We start from the raw sequence: 23270 nt of genomic DNA on the forward strand, positions 1-23270 counted from the left end.
ATCTTGTGGAAAATTTCACACACACAGGAGCAGAGAGGACTGTACAGTGAGTGCATGAGCCTGTCTCAATGTTGACTGGTCTGGTTTCTTTCGTAGCCCCACTCACTCCCTATATCCACTCATTTATTTTTAAGCAAATCCCAGACACCATACTATTTCATCTATAAATATTTCCATGTATGTCTCTAAAAGATAAGGATCTAGTAAAAATAGGAATACCCCATTATCACACTTAAAAAATCAACAATTACTCCAAATACATTATTTCAAATAGTTACTTAGTGTTCAGTTTTCCCAGATTACAGTATGTTTGTTTGAACTAGGATCTAAATTAGGTCTATTCATTACAAATGATTGACAAGTTTCTCGTCGTCTTTTTTAAAACAGTTTTATAGAGCTAGAATTCACATATCACACAGTTCACCCACTGAAAGTGTACAATTAAATTTTTTTATCATATTTACAAGGTTCTATAATCATCTCCATAACCTAAGTTTAGAACATTCTTGTCCCTCCTAAAAGAAACCCCATACCCACTAGCTGTCACTCCCCATTCTCCTCCAACCATCCCCCCCACCCTCAGCCCCTTGCACACCACTAATCTCCTTTTGGTCTCTATGTATAGACTTGCCTGTTTTGGACTTTTCATATGAATAGAATCATATGGGATGTTTTTGATGGGATTCTCTCAGTTAGCGTTATTTCCAAAATTTATCCATGTTGTAGCATGTATCCGTATTTCATTTTTTTAATTGCTGAATAATATTCCATTGTATACGTACCATACTCATAAAATTAGAGTTGTTTCCACTTTGGGGCTATTATGAGTAATATGCTGCTGTGAGCATTTGTGTGTAAGTCCTAAGTCTCTTTCAACCTATGGGATTCTCTCTTTTTTTATTTTTCTTTCTATTTTATTCAATTAGGAAACTGGTTTATTTGCCTTGTGGTTTCCACAGTCTGGATGTTTCTGATCCTGTGGTGTTATTTAACACTTGCCTGTGCCCTTGTATTTCCTCTGAATTAATATCTAGAACTAGAGGTACAGATACAATTTTAAACTTTTTTGGTAGAAATGCTTGATGAAGTGGTGTGTTCTCTCACCAGGAGGGTCATAATGTCTGGATGTCATTTTTGTGATGTTAGCAGACATTAATATCATTGCTTAGTTCCATTAATTCACTAGCGATGTGAAACTTGGTGCCTGTTTTTCATGAAATCTGTTTGGCATTCGAGTTTCAAATTCATTATTGCTTGTATATAGGAAAGTGATTTTTGTGTGTATTTGTGTGATGTGTGTGTATTATATTTTAACTAGATACCTGATTAAATTTTCTTCTAAGTTCTTACAGTTTTTCATAAGATTTTCTAAAACTTTCCAGCTGACTATGCCATATGCCAGTTAGTGTTTTTGACAGACCCCTCTTCTTTTTTCCTTGCCACAGTGCATTGGCTAGGACTTCAGAACACCCAGCAGCAGCAGGTGTTCTGGTGAGATGCCCTCTGCCCTCAGTCTCATTACAGGAATACTCCCAGAGATGTTAATGCTTACCCAGACACCGATGTGCACTTACTTCTCTCTGGTTTTATAGTTGAGTGGCAGAAGCCGATGCAGACAGTTCCATACCTCCCTTTGGCTGTTGTGATGCCCTTGGCTTGCATTCAGTACCCACAACAGGGCCCTGAGCTGTGCAGGATCCCAGCCAGCCTAAGCTTAAAAGAATGTGGCCAGTTGGTGTTTTCCAAATAAAGCACCACACACACAGGTGTGCTTGTGCCGAGCTAAAATTGGGTATAGAAACTGCAAGCCAAGGATGCAAGGCAGCCTAACAAGAGGCCCCACTATGCTACCAACATCACCGTCGGAGCATTTGTTTGCCTGGAGCTCACAGGAGCCTGAGCTGTTAGCTCAGAGCCCAAGGCTGAGTTTATTTCCTCCAAAGGCACGTTCTAGCACCTGGAGCTTGCTCTGCGCGATGGCGATGCCCAGGCTGTGCTCTGCAAGATGTGGGGCCAGCCAGGGGACAAGCTGGTATGAACATTTTAAGGATGTCATTTTTTTCTGAGTTCCCAACTTGTTTTTTTCCTAAGATTGGCCCTGAGCTAACATCTGTTGCCAATCTTCCTTTTTTTTTTTGTTTTCTCCCCAAAGACCCAGTACATAGTTGTATATCCTAGTTGTAGGTCATTCTAGTTCTATGTGGGATGCCACCACAACATGAGCGGTGTGTAGGTGCATGCCCAAGATCCAAACCAGGGAACCCTGGGCTGCTGAAGCAGAGCGTGCAAACTTAACCACTCAGCCACAGGACCGGCCCCAGGATGTCATTTTTTAAAGTTGGGGAAAAGGGCTTTCCCTCTCCCTCCCTGAAGCAGAACTGCAGGGCAGTTCCCGAGGGCAGAAATCCAGCCTTCACAGAGGTGGGGTTGTGGGGGTTGGCAGCAGGACTGAGAAGGAGTAGTGTGGCTTTCTCCTTGGGCATGTTCCCCTAGCTCTGAGCTGCTGACCTTTTGCCGTAAAGGGACCGGGGGAATCTTCAATTCAAAATGCTGAAAACCAGAACCCCGGAGGAGAGTTAGAGGAGACTAAAAAGCCCTTCCAAAGGCAGCTAGTGCCAGTCCCTGGTGCATGCAAGCTGCCACTTGTAACTGGAATGAGTGGCATTTTTCCTATTTGCCAGATGCCAGATTTGTGGATGGATCAATAGGTCAGTCCATCCAGCCTGCAGCTTCTTAACAGAGTGGAGCAGTGAGAGAATTTTTTTTAATTTCTTCTGCCCTTTGGCCTAGCAAAAAAGGAAACCAGAGAGGAACTGTATAATAGGGATGTCAGTAGCCTCAAAGTATCTTCCCACAAGATCCCTGGGTATTGGAGGAGGTCACCTAGAGGATGTCACTGCTGGTTGACCTGTGAGCTGGACCCTGGCAATCAGAGGCTCCTCACCCCCTCCCCTGTCCTTAGAATGTACGCTCTGCCCACTGTTCCCAGAGCGGGAGCTGCTCCAAGGACACAGCCTTGAGAGAGTAATGTGGTGTTGAGACCATCTGGACCATGTACATGACTGAACCCAGGTAAGGCCTCTGTATAAACTTTTAAGATTCTGGTGGGCAGGTGTGGAAATCGACTCGTCTTGCAGCTGCCCAAGACAAGCCTCATAAGTTCCCTTGTTTGTTAAACCTGCCACCTACCAATCTGGAGTGGACTGCCTCATTCTTCAGTCTCTCCTTGCCCTCCGTGTAGAGGGAAGCTGGTTTCAGATTACACTTGGGATGACACTCCTGAGGTTGTGAACCAACACACCGTTGAGGTAGCGTCTGCCAGGTTTCTCCACTGTAAAGTTAGGATTTTCTCCTTTGCAACATCAGCACAGGCTGGGTTCCTCACAGCTTTGCAAAAGCTTCCCCAAGCACCCTCCAGCACTCAGTCCATTTGGCTCTTGAGTGGCCAGTTCAGCAAGCACTCCGAGCTGGCAAGCAGGTGGCAGACTGGCACGTGGCCTGTGGGCGTTACGGTGCTCAGGATCTGCAGGAGCAGTGCCAGCTGCTCTTGCTGCACAGGATTTCCACCAGTAGGGTGAACAAGAGGGCCACCAGCAGCAGCGAGTCCCATTTGAGGAACACAGCTTGCAGTCCTCTGGGAGAAGGGAGAAGTGGGGTGGGCCAGGGCTGCTGGAGGAGGTCTTGGGGTCTGCGTATCCCCCACACCCAGCCTGAGCTGAGTGGAGGACAAGCCTGGAGAGTGTGGATGTTTGGAGAGACATGGAGGGATGGTCAGTGTCAGGAGGGCAGGCAGCTTAAACAATGAGATGGGGGCATGAGTTGGGGTGGACATGCAGCCAGGATACCCAACCCGGCTGGAAGCACAAGAGATGAACCATAACCTCAGCCACTTCTGTTCATAGGCCATAAGATCTCAGCCAGATAGGCAGAAAAATACCCAGACAGACTTCTAGATGGACAGAATCCTAGGGAGACAAACAGACTCCAGTGGGACAGCCAGACAGACTAATGGACTGATTATTGCACAGATGGGAAGATGCCCAGCCAGATATCCAGAAAGACCTGTCACCAGACATACAGACACTCTCCACTCCAGCCAATTGGAAGGTGACTGCAGCCAACCAAAAGACAATACCTCAAGGACAGACAGAACCCCCCCAACTGGACAATAAGATGTTACCCAAGCGGAAAGACACCCCACCCACCTAGTCAATTAGCCACCCAAACTTTCAGCCTGACAGACTTACCCTCTGCCAGTAAGACAGACCCCAGCCTATGAGAAAGTTAGGCCTTCAGCAGGATGGACAGACAAGATCCTTCCTAGTCAGCTGGGTAGACAGACCCTCAAGCCAGGTGAACAGACAGACAGATACATGCCTCCCCCCCTCCCCTCCCCGGCAAATCAGACAGACCCTAGCTGGACAGAAGGTCCCCAGCTAGCCAGACCCCAGTCACCACCAAAGATGATATGGACAGTCCACTGACCCCTCAGTGTTGTCTTTGCTCCCCAGGTACCACCAGTTTCCAGTGACTATTGACCTCTAATGACATCCACTACCACTAGGGTCCACAAAGACCTTTCATGACCCGTCAGAGACTCTTCCCTGTTTACTCTGGTATCCACTCACCCGAATGACTACCATTAGTATCCATGAGTACTAAGGAACTTAAGAGTCTCCATATTTTCTCAGAGATCTCTGATATTTCTGTATCCCACCTGAGTCTCCAACAACCCATGACCATTCATGAAATCTCAGTGATTCCACATTTCACTATCATGCCCTGAGTGGGAGCCCTCAATGACCTTCCCTTCTTTTGACCCTTCAGTTAAAGTAACACTCCAAATCCCAATGGCTCCTCAGTTACTTTCGCTCTCTCTCACTGACCTCCCAAAGACTGCCATTAACATCCACCGACAGTCCCTCATGAACGCCCAAGGAACTCCCACTACCTGCAATGAATTCACTATCAATGTCCATCCTCAGTGAGCACTACTGATCACCTTTGAACTCTCAAAGATGAAACTGATAAACACTGAGTCCACAGTGACCCCCACTAGCCCTCAATAAATGAAACATCCCCACTCAGCCACTTTAAGTGACCCCTGTCACTTAAACCCGGGTCAGCAAACTACAGCCTGCAGGTCACATATACATACATATATATAAATGTGACTCGAAAATTACATGAAATTAAAATTTTAGTGTCCACAGAGTTTTACTGGAACAAAGCCACATGCATTCTTTTACATAGTGCCTATCGCTTCTTTCACACTGCCAAGGCAGAGCTGAGTAGCTGGGACAGAGACTAGAGACCAAAGCCCTTTAAGAGTTTGCCCATCCCTGCCTCAACACTGATGACAGCCTAATGAATTCAGTCCACAACCTGAACCAATGACCTTGTAGACTCCTCACTGACCGAAAGTACACCTCATCCATTGGTCACACCTCAACGACCTCAAACTAGACTCCCCAGACGACACGCTATCCAAAGAGACCCCACCTCGAAATTCATTCCCTGACCCACCCGGGTGAGTGGTGGGCGAGACCACCTCCCAGGCCGGTCCGCGGCCGGGCCTTTAGGTTCTCTCCTCTCTCCAGCCTTCGCTTGGTAACCCTGGAGCAGCAGTTGTCCTCCAGCCTTTTCCTGCACAGAAGAAAAGAGAAGCTCTTTAAAAGGGTTGAGAACATCTTGTCTCCTGGAACCTACTTGCGGGGCCTCAGTTTTCAGTTTCCCGGCAGGTTTCTGCGGGTTGAGACCCTCAAATTAGGACTGGATCTCGGCGCCCGCACCTCCTCCCAGCCTGACCCGGAAAAAGAAGGAAGCTCAGGAAATACAGATACCTAGGCACCCGCTTCCACTCGGTCTTTCTCAAGGCGCCGGTGCCCGAGCGTCATTTTTCCCGGCGGCTACCCGCCCTGACCTCCCTCCGACCCCGCACAGCGCGGGACCCCACCCACTCGGGGTCCCCGAGGCAGGAGTTGCAGCTCGATCTCGGCGACCGTCTCCACTCCCAGCTGCCGCGCCAGCCCGGCTCGGACGCCGACCCAGCCTAGCTCCCAGGACACAGGCTGGGAGGCCAGGCGAGCGCACGCGGCCATCCACCCAGTGCCGGGCTCGGAGGGAGGCCGGCCCCTGGCGTGAATCCCGGGCTCAAGCGTGAGGAAGCGTCGTAGGGCTGTGCGGACTCAGCCTGCCGGCGCGGCGGCCACAAAAAGGGAAGCGCCCGCAGGGGACCTACTGCCCAGTTACAGCGTGAGAGGACCCAGGCTTCTGGCACCGCCAGGGTCCGGACGCCTGCGGGTGGGGCTGGGATGGGCTCTCAAATGTCATTGGCCGAGGGGCGCGCCGTGCCGGCCGCTGCACGCTTCCATTGGTTGGCGAGACAGGAGGCGGTCCTCCTCCAGCACTGTCTACACTAGCTGAGAGCACCGAGCGCAGCGGCTGAACCTGACCTCGCTGGCCAGCGGCACCATGAGCCGAAGCTTGGATGCGGCACGGAGCTTCGTGGAGCAGCTGGAGGCGCGGGGCGGACAGGAGGGGGCGATCCTTGCCGGCGAGTTCAGCGTGAGTGGGCGAGTGTAGACGGCGGCGCAGTGCGCTCTGGCTCCTCGCCCTGGCCTGTCCGGACGTCTGTCCTGTGCGCCCTGCTGCGCTTGCCTCTCTCTTGGAGTCTAGCGGCATCTCCTCGCCTCGAGGTCTATTTTTCTCTCCCCCGCACCTCTCTCTGTTGCGCTCTCTCCCTGTCTTCACTGTCTGCCCGCAGAGCCCCAGAGGGCGAAGTCCAGGGCCGGGCTGGGCGGGGCTGCACACACCCTCGGGTCCCCGTGCCCTCGTCGCGCTCAGGACAATCCCGCTGCTGGGCGCCGCGGGGGAGGGCGGACGCCGCAGGCGGGGGCGGGCGCGCCCCTGCGCTCCGGGCGACCCGGCGGTCACCGCTGAGGTCTTGGGGAGGAAGGGGCTGGGAGAAGAGGAACCAGCCGAGGGGTGTGGACACCGGCCTCTCGTCGGCTTTGTGGCTCGGAACAGATTACCCAGCCCCTCTGGCCTCGGTTTCTTTTTGAGTCTAAAGTGGCCTAAGGATTAAATAACTGAGGTGGGTAAAAAAGCGCTTAGCACATCTTGAGCGCTCACTTTGTAGGAGCCTTTGTCGTTAGTTATAAATATTGTAAACATTACAGAGAGGTTGTGTAAGCCGTGTCTGAGGAATGATAATGCAGCGTCATAGGCACCACATACTGTGCCTGAGATGTTTTAAATATAGTAACTTTGTAACAAATATAGACACATACTATGCAAGTATGTAAATACAATATATGGTGACATCAAATTTAGAAATATGTGACATAATAAATATATAAAAATAAATTTAATAAATATGATATAAATACTTTATATAATAAATGAGTTTATTTAATCACTAAGTACAATAAAAATAGATAACAGAACCAAACTTATTAAATAATTTTATTAAGTATAAAATATAGTGACTATGTGAAATTAATATGATTTTAAAGTACAACTTACACAATAAACATTTGACTTAATAAAACAATAAATAAACGTAAATACAGCATATAAAATTGTAGTTTATAAAATAAGGAGTTATTCAATAAGTTCCTAAGTAAATATAAAATGTGTAACGAATAGGTAAAAGTACTACAATATAAATCTAATTTACACAAATATAAAAATAGATCTTTTATGTAAGAAATGTATAATAAATGCAAAATATATCATTTATTCAATATGAAAATGTATATAATACCCAGGTGGTATATAATGTCATGCCCATCTGGGTCTTGTCCCATCTGGGACAGTGAGCCATGCTGAGGACCCCTTATGCCGAAGACTGGGTGGTGAGCAGTGCCTGCACTCACAGGAGTCTAGGCCTCGCTAGGCCTTGTTTTCCTCATCTGTATAGCAGAAATATTAATAGTGGTCCCCACTACACTAGGGTGTCCAGGAGTTTTTAAATGACAGGATGGGCATAAGTAAAGCACTTAGAATGGTGACTCACACCCAGTGGTGGCTTGGTGTTACTTATTATCACCATGACTATGAATAACTGATGATGATGATAATATACTATTCACTAATTATAATAATCTAACAGTATAAAGTCCTTATAGTATCTTGTTACATAAGTAATGTTATACATTATAATTCATATACATTGTATATTGTCATATATATCTTACCATGTTTGTTATATTAAATACATAATACATTACAATTAGTCTTTACAATACAATGCAATACGGATTGAGTGTACAGAGAGCAGATGCTGAGAGGTCTGAGTGCTACCCTCACTGTGCCCCTTCTGCTTTGGGTGGGACTTTCTGCAAGTCGCTCAACCATGTGGTGCCCCAGCTTTCTCACCTGGCACAATGGGGACGGCAATGATTGAACCCACTTCAGAGGGACCTTGTGATGATTCAGTGCCCTTAACACAGAGCCTGCCACAGAGAAGGCGGTCTGAGGCGCTGTGATCGTTGTATCGTTGCAATTAGCCAGGATTCTCACTTGGCTCCTCTCTCCTCCCGGGTCGCTCACGGGGCCTCCCACCAGGACATTCGGGCCCGCTCAGCCGCCTGGAAGACTGACAGTGTGTGCTCCACCGAGGCTGGCAGTCGGCCCGGGAACGTGAGAAAGAACCGCTACAAGGATGTGCTGCCATGTAAGTCGAGGGGCTTCCGAGGGAGTCCGTGCGGCGCCGCACACGCCCCCACCTGGTGGCTGTCCAGGGTGGCCATCCACTGCAGCGCTCTCCCTCGCAGACCTCTGCCGTGGCTGCCTTTCTCCCGAGCAGCCCCGGAGTGCACGTCGGTGGCACCCCTGCGAGGTGTGCCACTCCCCTGCTGGCTTTCATTCAGGAGGCTGTCAGGGCCTTGATGCCCCTGTCATCCCCAAACTCCGTGTTTCTCACCTTGCGCACCGGCAGATGATCAGACAAGAGTGATCCTCTCTCTGCTTCAGGAGGAGGGACACGGCGACTACATCAATGGCAACTTCATCCGGGTCAGGCTGGGAGTCAGGAAAGGGGCGGCTGTGGTGGGGGCAACAGCGGGATCTCGGTAGTGAACTTAGCCTTTACCAGGGCACAGATGGAAGCCCGGCCTACATCGCCACACAAGGACCCCTGCCTCACACCTTGCTAGACTTCTGGCGCATGGTCTGGGAGTTCGGAGTCAAGGTCAGCTTTTGGGGAGTGTGAGGTGGGGCCAGCCTTCTAAGTCCTTCCTTGGCCCCATTTCTCCCAAACCCAACCCCAAATCACCTCCCTCTCCCCGGACCCCTCTTGTCTAGGTGATCTTGATGGCATGTCGAGAGACGGAAAATGGGCGGGTAGGTGTCCTCAGCCCCCTAGAATGCCTTTCTTTGTGCAGGGAAGAGGCAGAGGAATCTTGGTAGCTCCTCCCTGAGGCCGGGACTCAAGGGCCCGCTTCTTGGAGCCCCCGCACTGTAGCTTTATTGAAAGCCCACTATTGCTCTCTTTAATTTGCTGTGGATCTTTTTCCTTTTATCCATGCAGGGCCTCCCTCCAGTGCTGGCAACCTCTGCTGCCTGTCTTCGCACCCCATACCACACCACAGGCATAAGGCCCTATGCTGTGGCTTCCCTGGGTCAGCTCTGATCTGTCTCTCCGCCTGTTCCCCTTTATTCTCTCCACTCTAACTACTCTGGCTTTGCTGTTCCTCAGATGCCGGTGATCACTCTGCCCACCTCAGCTGTTCCCTCTGCCTGGGACCTTTTTCTCTTGGCTTGCTCCATCTCTGCCTTCAGGTCTGCTCAAATGCTACTTCCTCAGTGAGACCTTCCTGGATCTCACACCATTTAATACTCCCAGCACTCCTACGCTCCTTCCCTTCTCCTGCTTTACTTTTTTCTTCACAGTTCTTACCAACTTCTAACATAATCTGCTAATGTATTGTGTACGTTGTTTATTCTGTCTCCCTGACGAAAAGAGAAGCTCAATGAGGGCAGGGATCTTTGTTTTTCCTGTTAGCGTTAGTTACTAAATGGATGTCAACACTGAAGGCACAGGGTTTCTGCATCCTGGACTGCCCCACAGACGGAGTTAGGAGTGGGCGAAGTATCGTCCTGGGGGGACTGGCTGATCGTGGAGTCTGCACAGTCTGTACTGATGCCTATTTTTCATTCCAGATTTTGGTAATTTGTGGTCTGTCTGTCCCTCTCTTTCCCACATCAGTCTGGCTAGAGTAAAGATGGGCAAACTTTAGCTTTTATGCTAAATCTGTCCTGCTGCCTGTTTTGGTAAATAAACGTTTCGGAACACAGCCACACACATTTGTTTCCATATTGTCTACACCAGCTTTCAGGCAACCATGTCAGAGTTCAGTAGTTGTAAGTTAGGTAGATTGCATGGCTTGCAAAATCTGAAATATTTATTATCTGGCCCTTTATAGAAAATGTTAGCCAATCTCTGAGCTAGAGGTTTATCAATTTTATTATTTTTTCAAAGAACCAGCTTTGGGTTTTTTTCATTTTCTCCATTGTTTTTATTTATTTTCTATTTCATTAATTGCTTCTCTTATCTTTATCATTTCCTTCCTTGTAGTGTTTTAGGTTTTACTTGCTCTTCTTTTTCTAGTTTCTTAAACGTAAATAATTGATTTGAGGTTTTTCTTTTTTCAGATATAAGCACTTAATGTTATTCATTTTTCTCTAAGCCTTGCTTTAGCTGCAACTGACAAACTTGATTTTCAATTAGTTGAAAATATGTTCTAATTTCCCTTGTGATTTCTTCTTTGACCCATGGTATTTTAAAACTCTACAATTAGTGTGTATACAGTTAGGGTTATGTTTCCCCCATGAATCAGTCCCTTTTCCAACATGTAGTGTCCCTCTTTATCTCTCATAATATTCCTTTTTCTGAAGTGACTTTGATATTAATAGAGCCATTTAAATTTCTCTAGCTTAGAGCGTGCATGATATATCTTTTTCCATTCTTTTGCTATCTGTCTATATTTATCTTTATTTTTAAAGTGTGTTTCTTGTAGGTGGCATATTGTAGGGACCTACTTTTGTATCGAGTCTGACAATCTCTGCCTTTAATTGTAGTATTTAGTCTTTAATGTAATGATCAATAATGATCTAAATCTACTATCTTGCTATTTGTTTTCTTTCTTTCTTTCTCTTTTGGGGAAAGGGTCTTTTTTTAAATTGAAGTACAGTATTATATTAGTTTCAGATGTACAACATAGTGATGCAATATTTTTATACATTATAAATGATGACCACAATATGTTTAGTTACCATGTGACATCATACAAACTTATGACAATATTATTGACTATATTTTCTATGCTGTATATTATATCCTCATGGCTTATTTATTTTATAACTGGAGGTTTGTACCTCTTAATCCTTTTCCCCTATTTTGTCCAACCCCCCAACCCTTTCCTTCTGGCAACCACTAATTTTTTCTCTGTATGTATGAGTCTATTTCTGTTTTGTTTTGTTATTTTGTTTTGTTTTTTTAGATTCCATATATAAGTGAGATCATGTAGTATTTGTCTTTATCTGACTTATTTTGCTTAACATAATGCCCTAAAGGGACATCCATGTTATCATAAATAGCAAGATTTCATTCTTTTTCATGGCTGAGTAGTATTCCGTGTGTGTGTGTGTGTGTGTGTGTGTGTGTGTGTGCATGTGTGCATGCGCACCACATCTTTATCCATTCATCCATTGATGGGCACTCAGGTTGCTTCCATGTCTTGGCTGTTGTAAATAATGCTGCAATGAACATAGGGGTGCATGTATCTTTTCAAATTAGTGTTTTTGTTTTCTTTGGATAAATACCTAGAAGTAGAATTGCTGGATCATATGGTAGTGCTGTTTCTTTTCTATTTGTTCCATCTGTTCTTTGTTCCTTTCTTCTTCTTTTCTATCTTCTTTCAGATTGAGGATTTTCATGAGTCAGTTTCATAGTCATTATTCACTTATTAGTTAAATAAAATGTGGTAGATCCATTCAATGGAATATGATTCCATTGAATAATAATACCTCTTGGTATTATATGCTTAGTGGTGGGTTTAGGGTTTATAATACATACCTTTAAGTTATCACAGTCTACGTTCAAATAATATTATCCCATTTCATGTACAATATGAGAACTTTACAATAGTCTATTTCAGTTTTCCCTTTCCATGCTTTATGCTATTGTCATATGTTTTAATTCCAAATATAAAATATACTCCACAATACACTGCTATTATTTTTGCTTTAGATTATCTGTTTTTTAAAAACAGCTTTATTGAGTTGCAATTCACCCATTTAAAGTGTGCAATTCAACTGTTTTTGGTATATTCCTGAGTTATGCAACTATCACCGCAATAAATTTTAGACTATTTTTATCATTCCATAAAGAAACGCTGTATCCATTAGCAGCGTTTCCCCATTTCCCACCAGTCTCCACCCTAACCCTAATCTATTTTTGGTCTCTATAGCTTTGCCTACCCTGGACCTTTCATATAACACAATCATATAGTATGTTGTCTTTTGTGACTGACTTCTTTCACTTAGCATAATGTTTTTAAAGTCCATGTATGTTATAGCATGCATCAGTACTTCACTTCCTTTTATCGCTGAATAATATTCTGTTGAATGGCTCTACTACATTTTATTCATTCATTAATCAGTTTCTAGAATTTGAGCTGTTTCCACTTTGGAGCTATCATGAATAATGCTGCTATGAACCTTCGCATGCAAGTTTTTATGTAGATGTATGTTTTCATTTCTCTTGGGTATACACCTAGAGGTGAAATGGCTGTGTCATATGGTAACTCTATTTTTAACATTTTTGAGGAACTGCCAGACTGTTTTCTGCAGTGACGACATCGTTTTTCATTCCAGCCAGCAATGCATGAGGGTTCCAATTTCTTCACATCCTTATTAACAGTTGTTATTGTCTGTTTTTTTTTATTATAGCCATCATACTAGGTGTAAAGTGGTATTTCATTATGTCTTTTTTTTTCCAATTGTGGTAAAATATACATAACATAAAATTTGCCATTTTAACTATTTCAAATATATAACTCAGAACCATTAAGTACATTCACAATGTTGTACAACCATCACCACTATCTGTTTCCAGAACTTGTTCATCATCCCAAAAAGAAACTCTCTACCCACTTAACAATTACTCCCTATTCCCCCTTTCCCTGCTCCTGGTAGCCTTTATTGTACTTTCTGTCTCTGTTAATTTGCCTATTCTAGGTACCTAGAATCATAAAATATTTGCCCTTTTGTGTCTAGCTTATTTCACTTACAATGTTTTCATGGTTCATCCATGTTGTAGCATGTATCAGAATGTCGTTCTTTTGAAGGCTGAATGATATTCCATTGTATGAACACACCACATTTTGTGTATCCATTCACCTGTTAATGGATATTTGGGTTGTTTCTACCTTTTGGCTGCAATGAGCATTGGTATATGTATCTGTTTTGAGTCCCTGTTTTCAATTCTTGGGAGTATATAGCTAGAAGGAGAATTGCTGAATCTCATGGAAATTCTCTGTTTAATTTTTGGGTTGTTTTCCACAGTGGCTGCACCATTTTACAGCCTCATCAGCAATGCACAAGGGTTCCACTTTCTCCATACACTCACCAACGCTTGTTATTTTCTGTTTTTGTTCTTATTTTTATTTTTATTAGCCATCCTAATGGGTGGGAAGGGGTATCTCATTGTGGTTTTAGTTTGTATTTACCTAATGATGTGAACATCTTTTCATGTGCTTATTTTTCCATTTGTATATCTTCTTTGGACAAATATCTGTTCAGATCCTTTGCCCATTTTTTAATTAGGTTGTCTTTTTATTACTGAGTTGTAAGAATTCTTCTGGATACAAGTCCCTTATCAGTGTATGATTTACAAATATTTTTCCCATTCTGTGGGTTGTCTTTTCATTTTCTTTTTTAATAATTTTTCTTTTTAAAGATTGGCCCTGAGTTAACATCTGTTGCCAATCTTCCTCTTTTCTTTTTTTTTCTTCTCCCCAAAGCCCCCCAGTACATAGTTGTATATTCTAGTTGTAGGTCCTTCTCGTTCTACTATGTGGGACACCACCTCACCTCAGCACGGCTTGATGAGCAGTGCTAGGTCTGTACCCAGGATCTGAACCAGTGAAACCCTGGGCTGCTGAAGCGGAGTGCACAAACTTAGCCACTTGGGCATGGGGCCGGCCCCAGTCTTTTCATTTTTCTGATAGTGTCCTTTGAAGCCCACTTAGTAATTCTGAGGAATTCCAGTCTATAATTGTTTGGCTCGTACTTTTGGCATTGTATCTAAGAAGTCATTGTCTAACCAAAGGTCATAAAGATTTACTCTATGTTTTCTTCTAAGTTTTTCAAAGTTTTATTTCTTACACTTAGGTCTCTGATTCATTTTAGGTTAATTTTTGTGTATGATGTGAGGTAGGGGTCCAAATTCATTCTTTTGTATGTAGCTATTCAGCTCTCCCAGCACCATTTGTTGAAAAGACTGTGCTTTCCCCATCAATAGTCTTGGTATCCTTATTGAAAATCAATTGACCATAAATGTAAAGGTTTACTTCTGGATTCTCAATTCTATTCCATTGATTGATATATCTATATTTGTGCCAGTACTACAGGTTTTTTTTTTATTATTGTAGCTTTGTAGTTAGTTTTGAAAACAAGAAGTGTGAGTTCTCCAAATTTGTTCTTTTTCAAGATTGTTTTGGCTATTCTGAGTCACTTGCTGTGCAGAAAAGAGTTAGCGGAGCAGGCTCAACTGCTTATGCTTAAAAAGGCCTTCCTTCAAGGTTGGCTCTTGGCTGGAAATTGGATTTTTTTTTTTTTTTTTGAGGGAGATTAGCCCTGAGCTAACATCTGCCGCCAATCCTCCTCTTTTTGCTGAGGAAGACTAGCCCTGAGCTCACATCCGTGCCCATCTTCCTCTACTTTATACGTGGGACGCCTGCCACAGCATGGCTTGCCAAGCGGTGCCATGTCCACACCCGGGATCCAAACCGGCAAACCCCGGGCTGCCGAGAATCGGAACGTGCACACTTAACCGCTGCGCCACCGGGCCGGCCCCTGGAAACTGAATTTCTTATAAGAGTGGCTCACTATGCCTAAACTGTTTATACAAACAATATGGTTTAGGTGAACACCTGCTTTCCTTCTGGGAGTCTGAAGTTTGGGTACATACTAATCAGAGGCTGCCTACATATTACATAGAGTGCCCCAATAAAAACCCTGGGCACTGAGTCCCTAATGAGCCTCCCTGTGGACTTTTCACACATGTTATCACAACTCATTGCTGGGGGAATTAAGCACATCCTGTGCAGCTCCACTGGGAGAAGATCCTTGGAAACTGGAGCCTTATTTCCTGTAACTTCGCCCTATGCACCTTTTCCCTTTGCAGATTTTCTTTTGTATGCTGCCATTGTAATAAGTCACAGCCATGAGTACAACTGTGTGAGTCCTGCTGGTGAATCATCAAAACTGAGGGTGCTCTTGGGTATCCGCGACACACTTATCAATGTTAGCGTATTAATGTTAAGATCAGCTTCCCAAAAAGCCTTCTGAGATTTTTATAAGGATTGTAGTGAATTTATCTATTTGGGGGCTACTGCCATCCTAACAACATTGCCTTCCAATCCGTGAACATGGATGTCTTTTCATTTATCTAGGTCCTCTTTAATTTCTTTCAGCAATGTTTTATAGTGTTTAGGTTAGAAGTCTTGTACTTTGTTAAATTTATTCCTAAGTAGTTTGTACTTTTTGATGCTACTGTAAACGGAGTGGTTTTCTTAATTTCATTTTCAGTTTGCTTATTGCAAACCAAATAGTTTTCGCTATATAGAAATACAATTGATTTTTATGTATTCATCTTATATCTTGCAACCTTGCTGAACTTGTTTATTAGCTCTAATAGTGTGTGTATATTCTTCAGAGTTTTCTATATATAACATCATGTCATCCGCAAACTGAAACCTTTCCACTCTGAATACCGTCCCTCCTTCCCTCCCTCCCTATCTTCCATTCTCACTCTTCCCTTCTTCCTTCCTCCCTCCCTCCTTTCCTTCCTTTCTTTTTTCCTAATTGCACTGGCTAGAACTTCCAGTACAAAGCTGAAGAGAAGTGGCAAGAGCAAACACCCTTGTCTTGTTCCTGATCTTAAGGGCAAAATATTCAGATATCCATCATTAGGTATGAGCTTAGCTATGGAGGTTTTTTGTAGATGTGGGGTTTTTTTAATCATGCTGAGAAATTTCCTTTCTACTTCTAGCTTCTTTTGTGTTTTCATCATGAAAAGGTGTTGGATTTTGTTCAAAAATTTTTTCGTTATCTATTCAGATGATTGTGTGTTTTGGCTTTATTTTCTATTAATATGACTTATCACATTGATTTTCATATATTGAACCAATTTTGCATTCCTGGGATTAATTCCTGTTGGTCATGGTATATAATCCTTTGCTACTATTTTGTTGAGAATTTTTGTGTTTATATTCTTGAAACATTGGTTAGTAGTTTTCTTTCCTTTGATGTCCATGTCTGGTTTTGGTATCAGAGTAATAGTAGCCTCATAAAATATGTTGGGAAATGTTCCTTCTTTGATTTTTTTTTAAAAGTTTATGAAGAATTGCTATTCTTCCTTGCTTGGTAAAATTCATTAGATTATTTTTTAAAGATGTTAAAAATGAGAAATACCTTTTATATTTAGCCACATATTTACTTTTTCTCTACTATTCATTCTTTTTGTGTGGACCCACGTTCCATTTGGTATCATGTTCCTTTTATATGAAGAGCTTACTTTAATATTTCTCATAGTTCAGGATTGCTTGTGATAAATTCTCTCAGCTTTTGTTTGTCTAAAAGTTTTGTGTTTTTTAAAAAATTTCAGCCTTTTTAGGATACCACATCATTGACCAGTGGCTTGCAGAGTTTCTGACAAAATTCTTCATCATTCTTATCTTTGTACTTCAGTATGTAATGTGTCTTTCTTGTGTGATACTTTAATATTTTCTCTTTATCATTTTTTTCAGCAGTTTGATCATGATCCACGTTGGTGTGGCTTTATGTTTATTCTCCCTATGGTTCATTGACCTTCTTGGATGTGTGGGTTCATAGCTTCATCAAATTTGGATGATTTTCCAGCTGTTATTCAGATATAGTTTCTGTTCTTCCCTCTCTCTCCTCTTGCTCCAGACTCAAAGTGCATATATACTAGACTACTTGATATATTTTCACAGGTAACTGATTCTCCATTCATTTTTTCCCAGTCATTTTTTTCTCTTTTTCATTTTGAATAGTTTCTATTGCTGTGTCTTCGTGTTCACTTATATTTTCTTCTGGTATTAGACAGTGAATGTTTCATTTCATGTATTTTATTTTTCCTCTGTAGAAGTTCCCTTTAGGTCTTTTTTATATCTTTCATTTCACTTTTCACCAGGTTTATGATTCCTTTTCATCTTGGAATATACTTACAATATTTATAAAAGCTGTTTTCAGGTCTGCTTCTTTCCTTATCTCTATCAAGTATGTTTCTATTGACTGATTTTTCTCCTGGTTATGGGTCACGTTTTCTTGCTTCTTTTTATGTCCAGTAAATTTTTATTGGATGCTTATTCTTAATTTTACACAGGTTAAGTGTGCATCTTACAGGTCCCTAGTTATTACTCTTTCATGGAATGTTATTCTTGCCTGGCCTCATGGGCTTTCACGTTATATGTGTTCAGATTATCATTCAGCTAAAGACTCAAGGGGACCTCCATGCAGACTTACGGAGCTTTTGCTTTTGTTTGCATAGCTCTGTTCTTTCAGGACTCTGCCTTTGAAATTCTGGCTGCCTTGGCCTCCCTGAGCCCTGATGTCTGGCTCCTCAACTCAGTGGGATCATTGCACTCTTTGTGTCCTTCAGCCTCTAGGCAATAAGCTGGGTGCTCATAGGGTTTGACTCATGTGTTTCCCTCCATTCAGTGATCAGTCCTGCAATGCCTGTGCCAACATCTGAAAATGTGGCTCATATATTTTGTCCAGTTTTTTAAGTTGCTTACAGTAGGAGAATATCCTGGAGTGTCTCCCTCCTGCACAGTCAGAAGCTCAAAGTCTCCACTGAGTCTGTGTGTGTTCAAGCTCTGCCAGCTGGCCCCCTTTACAGCTGCAGCTGCCTGTGCTTCCACCAGCAGTACCTGGGGAGTCCTGTGGGAGTGTGGACATGCTGAGCTGAACTCTGGAGCAGATACCCCTCTTCAGTCCCTGCTCTTTCTCCTTTGCCTTCTGCAGAAAAAGTGTGAGCGCTACTGGGCCCAAGAACAGGAGCCATTGCAGATTGGGCTTTTTTGCATCACCCTGGTGAGCTGGGGCAGGGATGGGAACAGAGTTCATGGAGTCTTGGATGTTGTGGAAGGTTTCACAGAAGATTCTCAGAGTGGAAAGTGTGGGGGATCAGAATTGGCCACCCCAAAATGTGTCTCTTTGCCTTACCTTGATTATTTTTAAGAAAAAAAGACTGAAAGAAACTTTGACTTCCTCCCCTAACTGCCTAAAGGAATTTAAGATAAAGCCTGGTGGCCAGGACAGGCCATCAACATAGATAACTCTGGGTTCCAGGGAGCCTGGGAGGATCCTTGCTAAGCCCACTCTTATCAAAGTTCTATTTACCACATTTGCTTTTCCATCTCCATGTGAATTGCCTTCCTCCCCTTTGAGTCCCAAACCACTACCCCCAACACTCTCCTTTTTTGTTTAGCTAAAGATGCTATTTAAGGTGACAACTTTGGCCATTTTGGTGAGTTACTCAGCTTTCCTGGGTTTCTGCCATGTATACATGTTATAAAGCTTTGTTTGATTTTCTCCTGTTATTCTGCCTCATGTCAGTTTAATTCATGGGCCAGCCGGAAAGACCAGAGGGTAGAGGATTTGTCTTCCTCCCTTACAAAAGCTTTTGGTTCAGGCCTGAAAGGATCAAGCTTCCCACATCCCCTCACCCTGCAGGGAGCTCTCTGCTACTCACAGGCAGACAGTCAGAACTCAACATATGCACTGCTTTTGCATTTTAACTAAGATCATGGTTTTATCTCTGTAATATCAATGTGCCTGGTTAGGTTCTTAAAATCCTTATTTCCTTACCATTTTAAAAGAACTCGAGAAAATCTCTCACCTGAAGTCATACATATAGTTGTTACTTAATACATACAAGAAAACTTTTATTTTAGAACAAAAGAAATCTTTTTCACTATAAATGAGCTTGTCTGAGTTTTTAATCATAGTTCTCTTTCTCCCCTCTGAAATGTTTCATTCACAAAAACTGTGGGGAAGTTTGGGCTAAATGAATATTTAAAAATATGTTGTTTGTATTTGACTTTTAATCAGAAATACTTGTTTTCTATAAATGTGTCTTTTGGCCCTGGTGATCTTGTTCTCCCCTCTTCCTACCTGCCCCACATCTTCAGACCAGGGAGACACGGCTGAATGCAGACACCATGCTCAGGACCCTCCAAGTCACTTTCCAGAAGGTACTGAAAGGGGAGGAGGAGGCTCACAGACTGGAGAGCTGTTTCCTGTCTGTGTTCTCATCTGTAAAATGGGCAGTAATAATAGTACCTATCTCCTCAGTTATCAGTTGGATTTAAATGGAAGATGTTTGGAACTGGGCCTGACATGTAGTAGGTGTTCAATAAATGCTTTTCTTTCTTTTTTTAGTCTTTGCCCCTATTTTCCTGTGTTTCAGGAATCCCGTCCTGTGTACCAGCTGCAGTATATGTCCTGGCCAGACAAAGGGGTCCCTGGCAATCCTGACCACGTGCTCGCCATGGTGGAGGCAGCTCGTCGCCTCCAGGGCTCTGGTCTCAGCCCCCTCTGTGTCCACTGCAGGTGTAGGAGACGGGCTTTATGGGCGTCTGGTGGGGACTGGGACAGAGAGGCAGGGAGGCCAGTGCAGGGCCTTGCAGTTACAGTGCCTTTTCCAGAAGCCCGAGGCCACACTTGCTCACGCGCCCTCGACTGAAATTGTTAGCATTTGTTGAGTACAGACTGCCAGCTAGGGAGTAAGCACACAGTTGATGCTCAACAAATGTAAGCAATTAAAAAGTTTTTCCTTTCAATTATAACCTGGGGATTCTGATTATCAAAAGGTGATGCAAGGGATCCCCTAGGAGGGTCCTCATCCCCAATTCTAAATGCCCTGTTTAGAAGGGGTTGTGGGCAGACCCTGACCGAGCTTGCTGATTCTCCCTTGTCAGCGCGGGCTGTGGGCGAACAGGCGTCCTGTGCACAGTGGATTATGTGAGGCAGCTGCTCCTGACCCAGGTATGAAGAGGGCACGTGTGCAGTGTGGGTCCCATGCCCACGAGGTCCTGCTCATGTTCCCTGTCTTTCTAACCCAGATGATTCCACCTAACTTCAGCCTCTTCGACGTTGTTCTTGAGATGCGGAAGCAGCGGCCTGCGGCTGTACAGACAGAGGTGCGAGCCTCAGCCTCCTTATTGCAAGAACAAGTCCCTCCTCCTCTTGTCTGCCCTTCCTGACGACCCCTCTTCCCCCACCAGGAGCAGTACAAGTTCCTGTACCACACGGTGGCTCAGATGTTCTTCTCAGCACTGCGGAACTCTAGCCCCCATTACCAGAACCTAAAGGAGGTACCAAGGTCCCCTTCCTACTCTCTTCCTGTCCACCATCAACACCTTCAGAGACCAGGACCCAGAGCAGAAGTCTATGACCACCACTATCACAGTATCCAGCCCCTGGATTCCTTCTGGAAGCACGGACTGACTCACTCTGATATCTACCTTTGTCTTCCTCTTTGCTCCCTTATCAGACTGTCCCCACTGAGCTCACTTCACAGAGCCCATTGTGACCCCCATCATGGGCCTGGCCAGTTCCCCCCAAAACTCATGCCCTTCCCCTTCTGTCTTTCCCCAGAATCGTGCCCCACTCTTCGATGATGCCCTCTCCCTCCGGACTTCCCAGACCCTTCCTGCCACACCCCGCCTACCTGGGGGGGTCCTCAGGTACCCAGCTCCCTCCTCTCATTCTTCCCTTTCCAATTGCTCATGCTCAGAAGCTAACCTTTTTCTCACCCTTGAAATACCAGCCCCTTCATTGCTGTTCAGTTCATCAAATATTCACTGGCCTTTTGTTTGAATTCAGCTCTGGGAACCTGCCCCAAGATGACTCTTTAACCCCAGACATCCCGCTGCCTCTGCCTCGAAGGCTAGTCCTACATTCCGATGTTAGCTCTTTCCTTGCCCCCCAGTCATAAATTCAGCAAATATTTCTTGATGCCGCGCACTTGTCAGGCCTCAGGTTGGGTGCTGCGGACACGGAACTGACTCTCCTTTGCCGCAGAGATTTCACCCCCTCATCCTTGAGACTAGCTCTCCATTTTGAGGCTATCCCTTCCTCCCCTTTCGATGCCACTTCCTCACTCACTTACTCAATAAACAATTACACAGAAATGACCACCCCTCAATACCAATGCTCCGCCCCGTTCACCTACCGAGCTGGCCTCTGACCTCTTTCATCTCCTTAACTTGCTGGGCGCTAGGGACAGAGAAACCAGATCCCCGAACCCAGAGACCCCTCCTCCTCTCTGAGAGCCGCCCGCCTCCTCCCTCCTTAACTGGGGAAGGAAGCCTGTGGTTTGCGCGCTGAGCACGCTGCCCACCCCCTGCCTCCCTCCCTCCCTCGGCGCCGCCGTTTCACTTCCTCCCCGCCCTCCCCACCGCAGGAGCATCTCGGTACCCGGGCCCCCGGCCCTCGCCATGGCCGACACGTACGCGGTGGTGCAGAAGCGCGGGGCGCTGGCGGGCCCCGGGCCGGGGTCGGGGGCGCGCGGCACGGAGGAGGCGCCGCTCTACAGCCAGGTGGCGCCGCGCGCCCGGCGGCCCCAGGCGCCCGCCGAGGACGCGCAGGGGGCGCCGCCGGGCCGCGGTGAGTTGAGGCCGGGTGGGGCGCGGGGCTGGGGGGGTCTGGCGCCCACCTGCTCCTGCTGGGGTCGGGAAGGCCCTGGCGGCCACGAGGACCCCCGCCCACAGGTGTGGCTTGGTCATGCCCTGAGGCGGACGTCCGTGAGTCCCTAGCCACGCCTCTGGGACTGTCGCCCGCGGTGTGGTCACGCCCGGAAGTGTCACAGGCGGACTCGCGGGGCCGGGTCGGGTGGGCTTCGCTGTGGAGGTCTCGCTCTGGGCCCGCCACGCCCACCTCGGCGGGCTCCCGGAGGAGGCGTCTCCGCCCGGATCGGGGCCGGCGCTTGGCGGGGCGGCCTGAGCTGATTCGTGGGGTGGTTTCCTGCTCGCAGCTCCTGCTGACCGAAGCGCTGCTGCGCCTGGCGCCTACGAGGACGTGGCGGATGGAGCTCAGACCGGTGGGCTAGGTAAGTCCCCCAAAGGCTGGGTCGCTGGGACTCTGCAGCTTTGACTGAATCCCAGAGTTTGGGGTTTAGGCATGGCGGCATGGGACCCATGCCCTCAGAGTCCTGTGGGTGTGGCTGCAGTAAACCAGGAGGGTCTGGAGGCTTGAGGATGGCCTTCCACAGTTTGCCTACCTCTCCACGTCTCAGCTTCTCCGTAAGACCCATGGCTCCCCTCCTTTCTCAGGCTTCAACCTACGCATTGGAAGGCCTAAAGGACCCCGGGACCCCCCTGTGGAGTGGACCCGGGTGTGAGTGCTGCGCCCCCGCCTGCCTGTTGCTCCCCATGGGCACTTGGACAGCTGACGGCCATGCTCTGCTGCGTGGAAATGCTGGACCTGGATCAAAATAAAAGTTTCTCAGAGTGGGAAATGTGGGGGCTTTGTACCGGTGATCATAGCGTTCAAGGTTTGGAGCGTGGGAGTAGTTGGGAAATAATGGCTGGTGAGATGGCACTGAGCAGATTCAAGAATAAACATCAGGAGTGGGCCCAACCTTAAAGGGCTGGGCAGGGCCCCCCAGTTGTGAAGGGGAGGATGGACAGGTGGGCTTCTGGAGACTTCGCCATTCATCACATAATACAGTAGTTTATCTCAGTATCTGAGCCTCCCACACTCAGACGCTCAGACACAGAGAGATGGATGGTCCCTGAGAAAGAATGGTGGACCGCCCCCCACCATTAAGACAGATCCAAGCCAGGCATAAAAACAGCCAACCAGACTGATTTCACAGAAAGGTAGAAAGCTCACCAGATGGCCAGACAGACATATGGACCCCCAACCTGAGCAGGCAGCTAGCCATACCCCTAGACAGACCTTCAGAGGGACAGTCCACAGCTGGATGGATGGACCTCTAGCCATAGAGA

At 45.8% G+C, this 23270-nt stretch overlaps 1 protein-coding gene across 5 annotated transcripts; it reads left to right on the forward strand.

Moving 5' to 3' along the window:
• The first annotated feature begins 5884 nt into the window (after positions 1–5884).
• PTPN18 (protein tyrosine phosphatase non-receptor type 18) lies at positions 5885–22777 on the forward strand. 5 transcript variants are annotated; one of them, XM_046659780.1, is made up of 15 exons: positions 5886–6567; positions 8572–8680; positions 8945–9021; positions 9101–9196; positions 9310–9348; positions 18280–18348; positions 19449–19511; positions 19727–19869; positions 20238–20304; positions 20382–20459; positions 20544–20633; positions 20917–21005; positions 21725–21927; positions 22295–22369; positions 22593–22777. In XM_046659780.1, the coding sequence occupies exons 1-15, from the start codon at positions 6475–6477 to the stop codon at positions 22658–22660; spliced, it is 1359 nt and encodes a 452-aa protein (XP_046515736.1). In that variant the 5' UTR covers positions 5886–6474; the 3' UTR covers positions 22661–22777. The 5 variants fall into 5 exon arrangements, with proteins under 5 accessions (XP_046515737.1, XP_046515736.1, XP_046515739.1 ...); XM_046659783.1 differs by having other exon boundaries at positions 5887–7096; positions 8980–9021; XM_046659782.1 differs by having other exon boundaries at positions 5887–6698; positions 8980–9021.
• Positions 22778–23270: the final 493 nt, after the last annotated feature.

The sequence above is a fragment of the Equus quagga genome, chromosome 4, assembly GCF_021613505.1.
Source record: "Equus quagga isolate Etosha38 chromosome 4, UCLA_HA_Equagga_1.0, whole genome shotgun sequence".
Classification (NCBI taxonomy): Eukaryota; Metazoa; Chordata; class Mammalia; order Perissodactyla; family Equidae; genus Equus; species Equus quagga.